Source organism: Mixophyes fleayi, chromosome 12 (genome assembly GCF_038048845.1).
Source record: "Mixophyes fleayi isolate aMixFle1 chromosome 12, aMixFle1.hap1, whole genome shotgun sequence".
NCBI lineage: Eukaryota > Metazoa > Chordata > Amphibia > Anura > Limnodynastidae > Mixophyes > Mixophyes fleayi.
Window position 1 is genome coordinate 75,866,301 of NC_134413.1, and position 13,228 is coordinate 75,879,528.

At 39.4% G+C, this 13,228-nt stretch overlaps 1 protein-coding gene across 6 annotated transcripts in view; it reads right to left on the reverse strand.

Moving 5' to 3' along the window:
- Positions 1 to 13,228, reverse strand: part of LOC142109299 (SLAM family member 5-like) — a 70,955-nt gene that overhangs the window by 42,210 nt on the left and 15,517 nt on the right. For 4 of the 6 annotated variants that reach the window (XR_012680327.1, XR_012680328.1, XM_075193425.1 and 1 more), the window contains exons 2-4: positions 10,078 to 10,392; positions 5,848 to 6,102; positions 3,394 to 3,484 (exon numbers count right to left, since the gene is read on the reverse strand). Coding sequence is in view for 4 of the 6 variants with exons in the window: in XM_075193425.1 (XP_075049526.1) it covers positions 3,394 to 3,484; positions 5,848 to 6,102; positions 10,078 to 10,392 (661 nt within the window). In the remaining 2 variants the exon portion in view is untranslated. Of the gene's footprint in view, positions 1 to 3,393; positions 3,485 to 5,832; positions 6,103 to 10,077; positions 10,393 to 13,228 lie in introns of all 6 variants that reach the window. The other 2 variants (XM_075193429.1, XM_075193428.1) reach the window with 2 other exon arrangements.

Consider the following 13,228-nt stretch of genomic DNA (forward strand, 5'->3'; position numbering starts at 1 on the left):
CGACTCTCTGGCGGCCCTGATTGTAATTGTAACAGTATCAAAAAAGCTGATCTTACGACATTGGGTATCACCAGTATCCCCGACTCTGGGAATGCTCAAGTTGGAGATTTTAGATATTATATACTTGCATAGGAGAGCCACTCTCCCGGATATTGAAAAAGGTGGTCTGAGGTTCCAGAAAAAATGGGGCACATATATTGAATCACTAGATCTACCGGTTCAGCAGAACATCTTTAAATTGTTTGAATACACTACCTGGTATTTACTTAGGCAATTAAGTTAGGGACAGGATGAATGAATAAACACTTAGAAAGATAACTGGAACCTCCTAAAAATTCTGAAGACGCAAATTTTCCTTAATTGAAGAAAGGTCTGACTAATACCCTTTGTCATAGTGCTTACTAAAGGAACAACTACCCCCCTCCCCCCCTCCTTCCCCGCCCCCCCTCATTGTATTTCAGTTTACTTTACTTTTTTCATTTCAAATCTACTTTAATTGTTTTTATTTTCTGATAGTAGTTCATACTGTTCAGTTACATCCATATTTGTAGGTATACATGATTATCTAAAATGTATTCATAAAGTTTAAAATAACACAATTGTTGTTTCTGTTTGATGTTGATATTTAATGCCAAAATGTCATGAATATCTTAATTATTTCCGAAAACATTGGAAGATGTAACATAAATGCCATTATTGATTAGTCGTATTTGTATCTGAGAAAAATATTCAATAAAAAGATTTAAAAAAATAACAAATAAAAAAATAATAATAACGATATTATAAATGGTGGGATATTAATTAAAAAATGTGTGGACTTTTTTTTTTTAATAACCATATATATTTACTAGTCCAGCTTATTGCCAGTGCGCATTGGTTCTATGCTAAGTCTTGCTTTTAAGATAGTGGCTTGGTTTCCTTTTTTACAATTTATTTTTATATGTGTTCTATATATTTAGATATTTCCTTTTGCTTTGACGACAGTTATTAAGGTTATTAAGCGTTTCCAGCAGCTACTCCCTCGCATGCAGTTTTCAAACCAACAAATAGCCAAAAATATAAGACTGATAGGATAATCTAGATTTAAAGATAAATCTGTGTTAATCACCACTTCCTGCACACAGACTAACAGCCTCAGCAGACTCTATGGCTGGTTACACACTACCAGTTTTTCACCCAATTATCGGGCCAATCACATGATAAACGTCAGTTCGGCCCGATATCGCATTAGTGTGTCAACGATTATCTTTCCAAAGCTCATCGTATCATTTTATTTTATTTTTAAGCCGAGCTAAAAATCTCATTCAACAATGGAATGATGTTGTTCCAATCCTGCAGTGTGTGTGTACTCAGGACCGGTAGTTATCATCATCATCATCATCACCATTTATTTATATAGCGCCACTGATTCCGCAGCGCTGTACAGAGAACTCACTCACATCAGTCCCTGCCCCATTGGGGCTTACAGTCTAAATTCCCTAATATAGACACACACTCACACAGACAGACAGAGAGGGAGACAGACAGACAGGTAGAGACTAGGGTCAATATTGATAGCAGCCAATTAACCTACTAGTATGTTTTTGGAGTGTGGGAGGAAACCGGAGCACCCGAAGGAAACCCACGCAAACACAGGGAGAACATACAAACTCCACACAGATAAGGCCATGGTCGGGAATTGAACTCATGACCCCAATGCTGTGAGGCAGAAGTGCTAACCACTACGCCACCATGAAGTGTCCATAGATCTTTACGGAGTGTGCAGAGTCACCATCTTTTCAGCCGATGGTTATGACAGATGAAGAGCACAGATCTGAAGGTGAATCGTGTAAAACGTGTATAGTGTGTACACAGGAATCGGCTGCTGATCGGGACTTTCAGCCGTTGGTAAAATCGTTAAAGATATCGCATTGGGAGAAATTTTCTGTAGTGTGCACCTAACCTAAGCTGCAGCAGAACTCTAATTTGTTACCGCTTCATCTCTTCCCCGGGATGCCTTGACCTCACTATGTTCAAAGAATATTCTCCCTTACTTTAAGTGTTGTTTATTCTTTATGCACCGCACCATTTACCTCTCTGTACCACTGGTAGTTGCCGACATTCACAAATGTAACTCAACATGCTCTTGTGCTAACTTGAAGCCCTATCCCTAGCTTCCATTAACGATCCTTTGACCTCTTGGTGCCCCTCATGCATACTCCAAGACCCGGTGACAAATCACGTGGTGGACTGGGTCTCCTGCGTTCACTCAACTGCACTTACTATGTCCTCACACCTCCTTCTTCTTTTTCATTTTCCTTTTTCGAAGTCCACATAGTTTGTCTATTCCAGCCCCTCACACTCATGATTGCAGTCATTTATCTACCCCTTGGCCCTACCTCCCAATTGCTTGAGAATTTAGCTTCCTGGCTTCTACATTTCAACTTCATTATCTTTGTGACTTTGATGATCCCAGTCACTTCTTCTAAACCTTTCTCTTTTAGGTGTTTGCCTTTATAAAGTGCAAGGTGCAGATACAAAATTTTTTCACGCTCCTGAACACAGCGACTTAAAAAAACAAGTTAAATGTATAGGTTTGATTGGAGATTCATAACACTAATCTCAGTCTGTGGCTTCCTGTCTGTCTCCATCCCTAATACTGCCTCTGCCACATGCAACCATGTGAGAGAGATGTGGTGAGCAGGGGGGGGGGGGGGGGGGGAGGCATGTGATGGAAAATCTGGTGGAGAGGGAGTGGCATGTGAAAAAGAAGATGGTGGACAGGGAGTGGCATGTGAAAAAGAAGATGGTGGGCAGGGAGTGGCATATGATAAAGAAACTGGTGTGAAGTGGAGCTTGTGAGAGAGAAACTGGAGGACAGTGCGGGGGCTTTTGAGTCAGAGGTTGGTGGGTAAGGGGGCTTGTGAGGGAGGTAGCTGATGAAACCACCACCACATGTGTCACAGTCTCTGAACTTTCACTGTCCAGGCCCGATCGTACTCTTGCAGACCTACCTCCCAGGTCAGCAGAGAGCTGAGTCACTTGTATAAATTCAAATAATTTCCCATGTTATCTGATACCCACCAGTTAGACGAAGCAAAGTTAAAAGAAAAAGTTGGTTTGCCATGGTGCCAAGGCCGGCGGTGGGAATGGCTGAGAGAGATAAGGGGAGGGAAGTTTGAGAATGGGGTGTTGATTGATAATGAGGGGTTAATGATCAGGGTTAGTAGTTACTGAGGAGGAAATGGTTAATAATGAGGAGATTCAAATATGATGGTGAAAGGCTTAAAGATTAGAATAGGAGAGTCATGGGAGTGTTACTAATGATGAAGGGATAATGATAATTATGGCAATGTGGTAATGATGATTATTATTTACAGAGAAAGTTTATTAGAAAAGTTAAGTGATGCTTACCAGATGCAGCTTACCGGTAATACAATCAGTAAAATGACCGCCACAACGACAGCTGCACAGATAACAGTCAATGTTTTGCCCCCTTCGCTCTCTGAAATAAAAAAAATAAAATTTTTTAATTCTGATGAAATATCAATGACATGAGCAGGAACGATTCATTAACCTCCAATCTGCAAGACAAAATAATTCACATTGTTAACCCTAAAGCTGTCAAGGCTTTATTTACCAAGAAAGCCAACTGGCCAGACACTTAGGAGGTTTGAAATATTACTGAATGATTGTTCCGCAGGTGTAAAAGGCCAACTAGCCGAATGTCTAGAGCGGATCTGTTCAGAGGGCAGAGTAGAAATGCTTTTATGTTAGTTGTACTTATTATTATTTTTGTTGTTGCTATTTTGCCTTTACCATGCTCTTGTTTTCACAGTAAGACAATGGAGGAAGTGGTGACATAATTTAGAAACACCTGCCAACATTTTAATAACAACCCCTAAAGCACACTGCCCAAAAGTCGTGGCGGCTGGGACAAAAGTCTTCACTGTTGGGGTGGTAAAGCCAGTGGAGGAACAGCATGGGGTGGACTAGCCGAGGGTCCTAGATATGACTGGGCCCTGGCAGTGCCAAAAGTCAGTTCTCTTCCATGGCAGGGGACCGGAATCGCCATATCCTCCCCAAACATTTGCCATGTTCCGCCTCTGGGTGACGCAGTTCTCTTAAATAAAACTGGTAAATAATTTCTAGCAGCAAAAAAAGTATAAAACCATCAAGAGAAATTTAATAAAAAATAATAATAAAAAATAAATAATCATGTAAATGAATATCTGTGAATCATTAAAATTACATTTTTTTTTTATTAAGAACACATTGCTTATTAACTGTAACAAGATATGAATCACTGCGGATTCACACTAACGAACATAATTTACCTACATATTGACTCAGGATTCAGGATGTGGCAAAACAATATTGAATAGCAATAAAATCACCATAAATGGAATCTGTACAAAAAGAAAAAGAAAAAAGGTTGATAGGAGACAAAATAATTAGGAATAATTGCTGGAATTATTTAGTTTCCTATTGGTCTTTTTTGTAACTTATACAACTCATGGTGATTTTGTTTCTTCTTTTCAAAATTGTTATTAAATGTCTTTATAATAAACTATATGTATTTTACCAATTAATTCATTTAATAGATTATTCATTTTTATTAGTATTACTTTTATAATTTTAGGTATGTTTTATATTATTTTTGTACTTTTCTGCTGCTAGAATTAATTTATCTGGTTTGATTCATTTGATTTTTCTTTCACTGCTCCCCCTTTTTTTTACAGTTATATATTAATAGAATAAGATGATCTTATTTCTATTATGCAGAAAACTCTATTCCTCTTTTTTTACTTTTAATTTCTCTAGTATATAAGGAAGTTTAGTATACTTTGCTTTCATTTTATTTGAATATTATCTTTTTTTATCATGTTCTATGTGCTATATGTATGTACCAGGTTTAGAGAAGAATATATATACTGCATAGGTGTGTACTTACCCTGGAGTTAGCCAAATATGGCTAAAAAAGTTATAAGGGCAAAATAAACCTAACCGCGTCCTCCCAAACCCCAACCAGATTCACATATACCCTGCCCCTTACAAATGACTCATACCAATGCCTTTTGAGTGGAACACCCCATTTCGCTTTTACATTAACTACTTTTTGAGTTGTTTATCTTAGTTGCCCTTGGGGAAGGCATATCATATCAATTTTATGTGACCAGGTAGGAGGCTTTGGTTTTATTTTTGTGGGAGAATTTAGCTGACTTTTCTATGGTCCACAAACCCCTCAGTAGAGACGTGCTCCACCTCAAAGGTGAGAGTGCAACTGTGCTATGGATACAGATGGTTAGACGACTGGAGGAAATTTTAAACTAGTAACTATCTACCCCTATTCTTTAATACAATCCTTAGGGGAAGATACAGAAGAGATATGTGAAAATGTTATAACTGTTTCACAAAATATTCCTTTTCTACCACATTTTGGGTAGACAATTGTACAGGTTTCTCAGGCGGTCTCTGGCCGTAAATGTTCTGCGTGGATTTCCCACTATTATTTTTGTCAAGTCCGAACTTCTCCCTTCTTTATCTTACTCCAACCACACCACAGAGAAGAATGAATTGACACTATCATCGCTCCAGCTTTATTTACAGACCATAAATCCTGTAAAATGCATAATTAGAAACTTCCAAATATAGTGTAAAATGCCATCCCATGGAATTTTGGAGAAGGAGGGGAACTCAAAGATTGTATCACTGCAACTTTACACCTCTGCGAATATGTCTGCTCCATAGCGAAATTCGATCTTATAGTCTCTAGTATACAGTAATATGCCCACGGGTAGGGGCTCAGGTTTTAATTTGCAGAAAGAAGACAGAGAAGAGTAAGTTAGTTACTTAGTATAAATTTACCTTTCTGGCAGATTGTCCAGGGTATGATGGATCTGGAGACACTTTTGCCTCGATTTGCGGCTGTGCATGTCCAGGTGAGGTTTGTGTTTGTATAATTAAGATGAACAGTGGGGGTGAGTCTTATGTCATTGGTCTTTGAATTGTTCCACGTAACCATCACACCTGGCTTATCTACAGTACATGTTAATGTTATCACACAAGTCTCACTCAAAATGGTTTTGTGATGAATCTTTATGTCTTTGGCTGAAAATGTACCTGCAAAACAAAATAAACTATTTTTCTTACCATCACTATGGCTTTGCAAGGTGTAACACATTATTTATTCATCCTTCTTTCACAAACAGAAAGCGTCACATCACACAGCTTTAGAGAGTGAATAAAGGGTTATACGATTGCACAATAAAGTGCAAAGACAAAGTAAGAATGGAAATCTCTACCTTACTATTTAGGCTTTTTAACCCTCATTTTCACATTTTACAAATGCAAAAAGGAAATCTATAGAAGGGGAGTGGGAGCCCGAGTTAGATGTTTGAGGAACATTGAGAAGATACAGAAGAGCCAAAACCCAGTACAAGAGACAAACCGTTCTTGCTCAAGAGAAACTCAGTAAAAGTATAGAAGTTTATGGTCAGTCCAAGTGATAGCCATATCATTAAAAATAGAGACATGGATGTTGCTGATCCCCATTATTTTTGTTACTATGTATGGAGGCTCTTGCAAGAGCAATTAGGCCTAATCCTGATATATTTGGGCTTCCAGTTGGGGAATGATGAAAATAAACTTGCCTTATTTGAGGATTACCTCCCAGCGATCTTAACAAAGCCGGTGGTTTCAGTCCTCAATCTGATGTTTGAATTCCATAAGTGCTACCGAACTTTAAAATCAATGAGTCGGTGGCAGTCAACATCAAAATGCCACCTGCATTGATTATATAGTTACAACATTCATTACTGATCTTATGTATGCTATGTAAGAAGCTGTAAGCTTACTTTACATAGTAACATAGTTGATGAGGTTGAAAAAACACACCAGTCCATCAAGTTCAACCTATTTTGGATCTCCAGCGATCCTGCACTTATATTTGAAATTAATCCAGAGTAAGCAACCGCCAATCTGTTTCAATTGTGAAAATCCCCCCAGACTCAATATTGAAGTCCTATTTTTACCCTATATCCACTACTATCCTTCATTTTAAATTAACGGTCGTATCCCTGGATACACCTTTCCGCTAAAAATTTGTCGAACGCTTTCTTAAACATATCTATTGAATCTGCCATCACAACCTTCCCTGGCAATGAATTCCATATCTTGACTGCCCTTACTGTAAAGAACCCCTTCCTTTGCTGGTTGTGAAATTTCCTCTCCTCTAACCTTAGAGGATGACCACGTGTCCTGTGTATGGTCCTTGGGGTAAAAAGTTCCCATGAAAGCTCTCTGTATTGACCCCTAATGTATTTGTACATATTAATCATATCTCCCCTTAGACGCCTCTTTTCTAAAGTAAACATGCCTAAACTGGCTAACCTTTCCTCATAACTTAATGACTCCATACCCTTTATCAATTTTGTTGCCCTTCTCTGAACCCTTTCTAGTTCCAAATTATCTTTTTTATAGAGTGGTGCCCAGAACTGTACTGCATATTCAAGATGAGGTCTTACCAACGATTTATACAGTGGCATAATTACACTGTCTTCCCTTGCATCTATGCCCCTTTTTATGCATGCCAATACTTTGTTTGCCCTTGCAGCTGCTGCTTGACATTGAGCACTATTGCTAAGTCTACTGTCTACGAGCACTCCCAAATCCTTTTCCATTATAGGTTCTCCTAAATTAATTCCATTTAATTTATAGATTGCTTTCTTGTTTTTGATCCCTGAATGCATAACCTTACATTTATCTGTGTTAAACCTCATATTCCATTTGGCCGCCCAATCCTGAAGTTTATTTAAGTCCCTCTGTAGAGAAGCTACATCTTGCTCTGATTTTATTACCTTACAGAGTTTAGTGTCATCTGCAAAAATAAAAACTTTACTCTCTAAACCATCACCAAGGTCATTAATAAATATATTAAAAAGGAGTGGTCCCAGCACGGACCCTTGAGGTACTCCACTTAAGACCTTTGACCAATTAGAAAATGTTCCATTTATCACAACTCTCTGTTCCCTATTCTCTAACCAGTTTTCGATCCAAGTACAAATTTTGATTCCTAGACCCAGTTCCCTTATTTTGTAAACCAACCTCTTGTGTGGCACTGTATCAAAGGCCTTTGCAAAATCTAAGTAGACCACATCTACTGTCCTGCCCTGGTCTAAGTTCCCACTAACTTCCTCGTAGAAACTAATTAGATTAGTTTGACATGACCTATCCCTCACAAATCCATGTTGATTCCCACTAATAATTTTATTGCGTACCAAGTAATCCTGAATACTGTCCCTTAAAATACCTTCCAGTAGTTTCCCCACTATTGATGTCAGGCTTACGGGTCTATAATTCTCTGGTTGTGATCGCGTCCCCTTTTTAAAAAACGGCACCACATCTGCTATTCACCAATCCCTTGGTACTGAGCCTGATGAGATTGAATCTCTGAAAATTAAGAATAGCGGTCTAGCTATTTCCTAGTTTAACTCCATAAGGACCCTTGGGTGTATGCCATCTGGACCTGGAGCTTTATTTATCTTAATATTCTTCAGTCGCCTTTGGACTTCTTCCTCTGACAACCAAGTATTAATTAATGGCATGGTTTTATTTCCATTTTTATGTATTACTCCTGCCATTTGTTCCTCTCTGGTAAATACTGAAGAAAAGAGCGTGTTTAATACCTCTGCTTTTTCCTTAGTATCATTTATCAATTCACCCATCTTACTTCTTAGGGGTCCTATATTATCTTTTTTAATCCTTTTGCCATTTATATACTTAAAAAACTTTTTGGGGTTTGTCTTACTTTCTTTTGCAACGTGCCTTTAATTTTCTAATTTAGCCAATCTAATTTCCTTTTTGCATGTTTTATTACATTCCTTGTACCTACGGAAAGACTCCTCTGACCCTTCAGACTTAAACAATTTAAATGCCCGCTTCTTCTTTTGCATTTCTTCCCTTACCTTTTTATTTAGCCACATTGGTTTAGACTTAATTATTTTACATTTATTTCCCGTAGGAATGAACTTATACGTGTATGTTTCCAACAACATTTTAAAGACAGCCCACATTTCTTCCGTATTTTTTCCTTCAAAGGCTTTGTCCCAGTCTATGCTCTTTATAGACTCCTTTAGCATATTAAAATTTGCCTTTCTAAAGTTTAAAGTTCTAGTTGATCCCTTATACTTTGTTTTATCAGTGGCACATATACTGTATGCATATAAGCTTCCTCCACTGGTCATACAATAAGAGCATACTTCTGCTTGTAGTAGTTTGTTTCCCCTCGAAATGCGTGGCAGGGATGCTTCCTTACCCGGTTGACCTGGTTAATCTTTAATAGTGATAGGCGACAGTGTTCTAATGCTTGTGTGTGTGCAACAAATTTAGAACTGCAATATATTTTATATATTTTCCCATAAAATCGAGAGCGTAGCCCACACCTGGATGATTACTAACAGACAATAATTTTACCGACAATTCATTTGTGTCGTAATGAAAGGTATATCTCTCCCACTCTACTGCCCCTTATATCTCTAACCTCCTCTCCATTCACACTCCCACCCGCTCCCTGCGCTCGGCCAATGACCGCGCCTCTCCTCCACTCTGATCACCTCTTCCCATTCCAGAATCCAGGACTTTTCCCGTGCAGCCCCCCTTCACTGGAATGACCTCCCTCGCTCCATCCGCCTCTCTCCTACTCTGTGCTCCTTCAAACGTGCACTCAAAACTCACCTCTTTCTCAAAGCCTACCACCCATCAACTTTACCCCCATCTCCTCAGCTCATTCTCCCCTCTCTCCCATTCCCTCAACTGGCTCCTCTTGTGCCTGGTCTGTTTTACCCTCCCTTAGGATGTAAGCTCGTATGAGCAGGGCCCTCTTCCCTCCTGTCTCCATACCTGTTCTTCTGCTCCGTGTCTATTGCATCAGCCTGCCTGGAGTTTCTGAAGTATTGGTACTTTTGTTTATTGTTCTGTACTGTTATACCCTGTATAGTGTACTGTTTGTACTATGTGCGGCGCTGCGGAAACCTTGTGGCGCCTAACAAATAAATGATAATAATAATAATAATATATGTAAGAGTTACAATAACTTACTGTATACCATGAGTCGATACTGCTGTCTACAATCCTTCTCATCCTTGTGAAATACACTCGCCACATAAGTTCCGTTGTCAGCCATATTTAATTTTGCAATTCTTAATGAACCATTTGTCTCATTGAACAGCCTGGTTTTAAGATGCCGGTGCTTTACAACGATGGCTCCCTCCGGTTTGGTTGTAGCAATATGGATGTCATCAAAAACCCAAGAGATTTCTGTTACCCCTTCCTGATTCACTTGTAGAATCGCATCTTGTCCCTCTACGCCAGTTATATTTTGTATCTCTCCGCAAGAGTCGTAACAGAAGACGCCTGAGAATACAGAAACGTTTGAATTAATTCATAGCTGATGAAAATTGCATGTTATGTGCACCAAATGTATAAATGTTTATATCAGTTATTCACCATCAAAATACAAATTACTAACCCCCCTTCCTCTGACAATAATAGCACTTTGCCGAGGGTCCTTTCGGGGGTGGGCTGGCTGAAAAAGTATAGCCTGGGGACACCGCTCAACCGAGTGACCCAATCTAAGGAGCACTAGATGCCCTTTGACCTACTCCTTCTCCATTTACGCACCAGAAAAAATGCCCTGCGCCAGCCCGTAAACCAGGCAACGCACCAGAAATTCGCCATGTCCACCGGGTAAATATAATATAAGGCGTACCAGTGTGCTCAGCCCACATTTATTTTTCGGCAACCCAATACAGCCCAACTCCTCCAATCAGAGCAAGCTAAATGCTGCACCCCTGCAGACTCATTTTGAAGTGCATCAACTGCATTTGTTTAAAATCCCCCATGTCTTTGTAATCCCCCATTGCCATTTACCCTCTCTATAAGGTACAATGCCTTGGAACTTGCTTGTAATTAGAGATTTGCAAATGATCCGCAGAATCTTATTGAGACTCAGGTAGTGGCTGGTCTATAGATTACAATTTGCCAAGGGTGCTTTAGCAAACATAAAAGAATATTTTTATTTGCATGTAAGTGTCTGCTGTCAAGTGGTCGCTTGTTCTACTCATTCAGACCCGGGAGCAGCTCTAAATACGGCGTAAATACGCATAGACTTGCACGCAACGTTTCAAAATGCAAATTGCGTTTACGCTTGTGTTCACTCAGGCTGTTGGAGCATGTCTCTATGATCAGGGACATTTATTATGTTATTGACAAAGATCAGACTTTCTTTTCACCCAGCCTTGTAAACATATTTTTTTCAGTCTAATAGATGCGCTAATAGGTGGTTCTACTTGTTGTTCCTTAAAGTGCACAAAAATACTTTTTAATTGTAAAACTGTCATGTACATTTTGCTTACGGTGTCAGCGCTATAAAAGAAACAGTTTAAGAAATGATGAACAACTAAAATTAAAATAGCCTTACATCAAGTTTCATGTCTCTGTTTCTGATGAGAATGCAACATCTGATTTGTAATCATCACCTTAATCAAATAGTGATAATGACGTCTATGGCCACAGTGGCCTAGTGGTTAGCACTTCTGCCTCACCGCACTGAGGTCATGAGTTCGATTCCCGACCATGGCCTTATCTGTGTGGAGTTTGTATGTTCTCCCCGTGTTTGCGTGGATTTCCTCCGGGTGCTTCGGTTTCCTCCCACACTCCAAAAACATACTGATAGGTTAATTGGCTTCTATCAAAATTGACCCTAGTCTCTCCCTCTCTGTCTGTCTCCCTCTATGTCTGTCTGTCTATGTGTATGTCAGGGAATTTAGACTGTAATCTCCAGTGGGGAAGGGACTGATGTGAATGGGTTCTCTGTACAGCGCCGCAGAATTAGCGGCGCTATATAAATAAATGATGATGATGATGATGATGATGAAATATGGTAATGATTTGAAAAATTCATGTGTCCTCACATCAAATCTTACATCATCTGTAGGTAACAATTTACATAATGGACCTGATTCATCAAGGCACGTGTCTGCCGATTTTGTGCATGTCCTACGCAAAATCCCTCTGCCATGCCCAGAACCGGGAGATACACAACTAAACGCAGCCACGTTCACTGCATCTAAGGACGCTTGCTACAATTTGCGATTTATGGGAATGAATGAGACAGAGAAGGAGTGTTTGCCATAGTCAATGTACAGTAGGGGTGTGCCATACTCAAGCGCACGCAGCCACGTCAGAATTAACCTCTAGTCATCTCAAAGTTACTTGTTTTTCTGCCAATCTCTTGCTCCAGCTACAAGTCTAGTCTAATTTCCGAGTCCTAGTGATTACGAGTCGCGTATGCATGCTGTAACATACGTTTGCAATTAGGAGCACCTGTAAAAATGTATTTATGTTCAGTTGTCATTAAGATCATCCTATGAAATCTATTTCATGGAAAAAAAAATATTAAAAAAGTTTTTTTTGTTTTTAACTGTTTTGTCATCAATGCTTATATTATTAACAGGTAACATTAATTCAATAGGTTTTTTTTTTTTTCCTGTTTGTGCGTTCTTTTGCGAATGTGCTGTATATTCCTCAAAGGTATTGGACCTACACCTGAATTCATCAGCTCATGTCTCTTCAAATCCGCTCCTTGTTGAATTCAGGAGTGCGCAAAGCAGATTAACATGCATTTATAAAGAAATGCACATGTCTGTTCACGACAGTATACCTGTGTATCAAAAACACAGTAATCCGTTTAAGCAATTGCTTACAATTTATCATCATCATTAGCTAATTATATAGCGCCACTAATTCCGCAGCGCTGTACAGTGAAGTCACTCACATCAGTCCCTGCCCCATTGGAGCTTACAGTCAGGGCCGTCTTTCCCATTGGGCACAATGGGCAGGTGCCCGGGGGCCCTGCAACCCAGGGGGGCCCGTCGGAGGCAGCAAAAAAAAAAAAAAACCTGAAAAAAAAGAAGAAGAAAATACTTATCTTGCTGTGAGCTGGCGATCCGGCTCCCTCCCTGGTCTCCTCCTCCGTCGCGCTCCGCAATGGATGTCGGGTTGATAATAGTTAATAGGGACTTGAGGACTAGGGTTGGGAAACATTGGCCTACAGTGAACTCGAAAGCACTAACCTTTGCTAGCCCTTTACAAGATTAAATCTCTTCCTGGATTCAGCTCCTTACTGGATCTAACTCCACACTTTAAACAAAACGCACTTGAAATCAGAATGCAGTAGAAATCACAAACT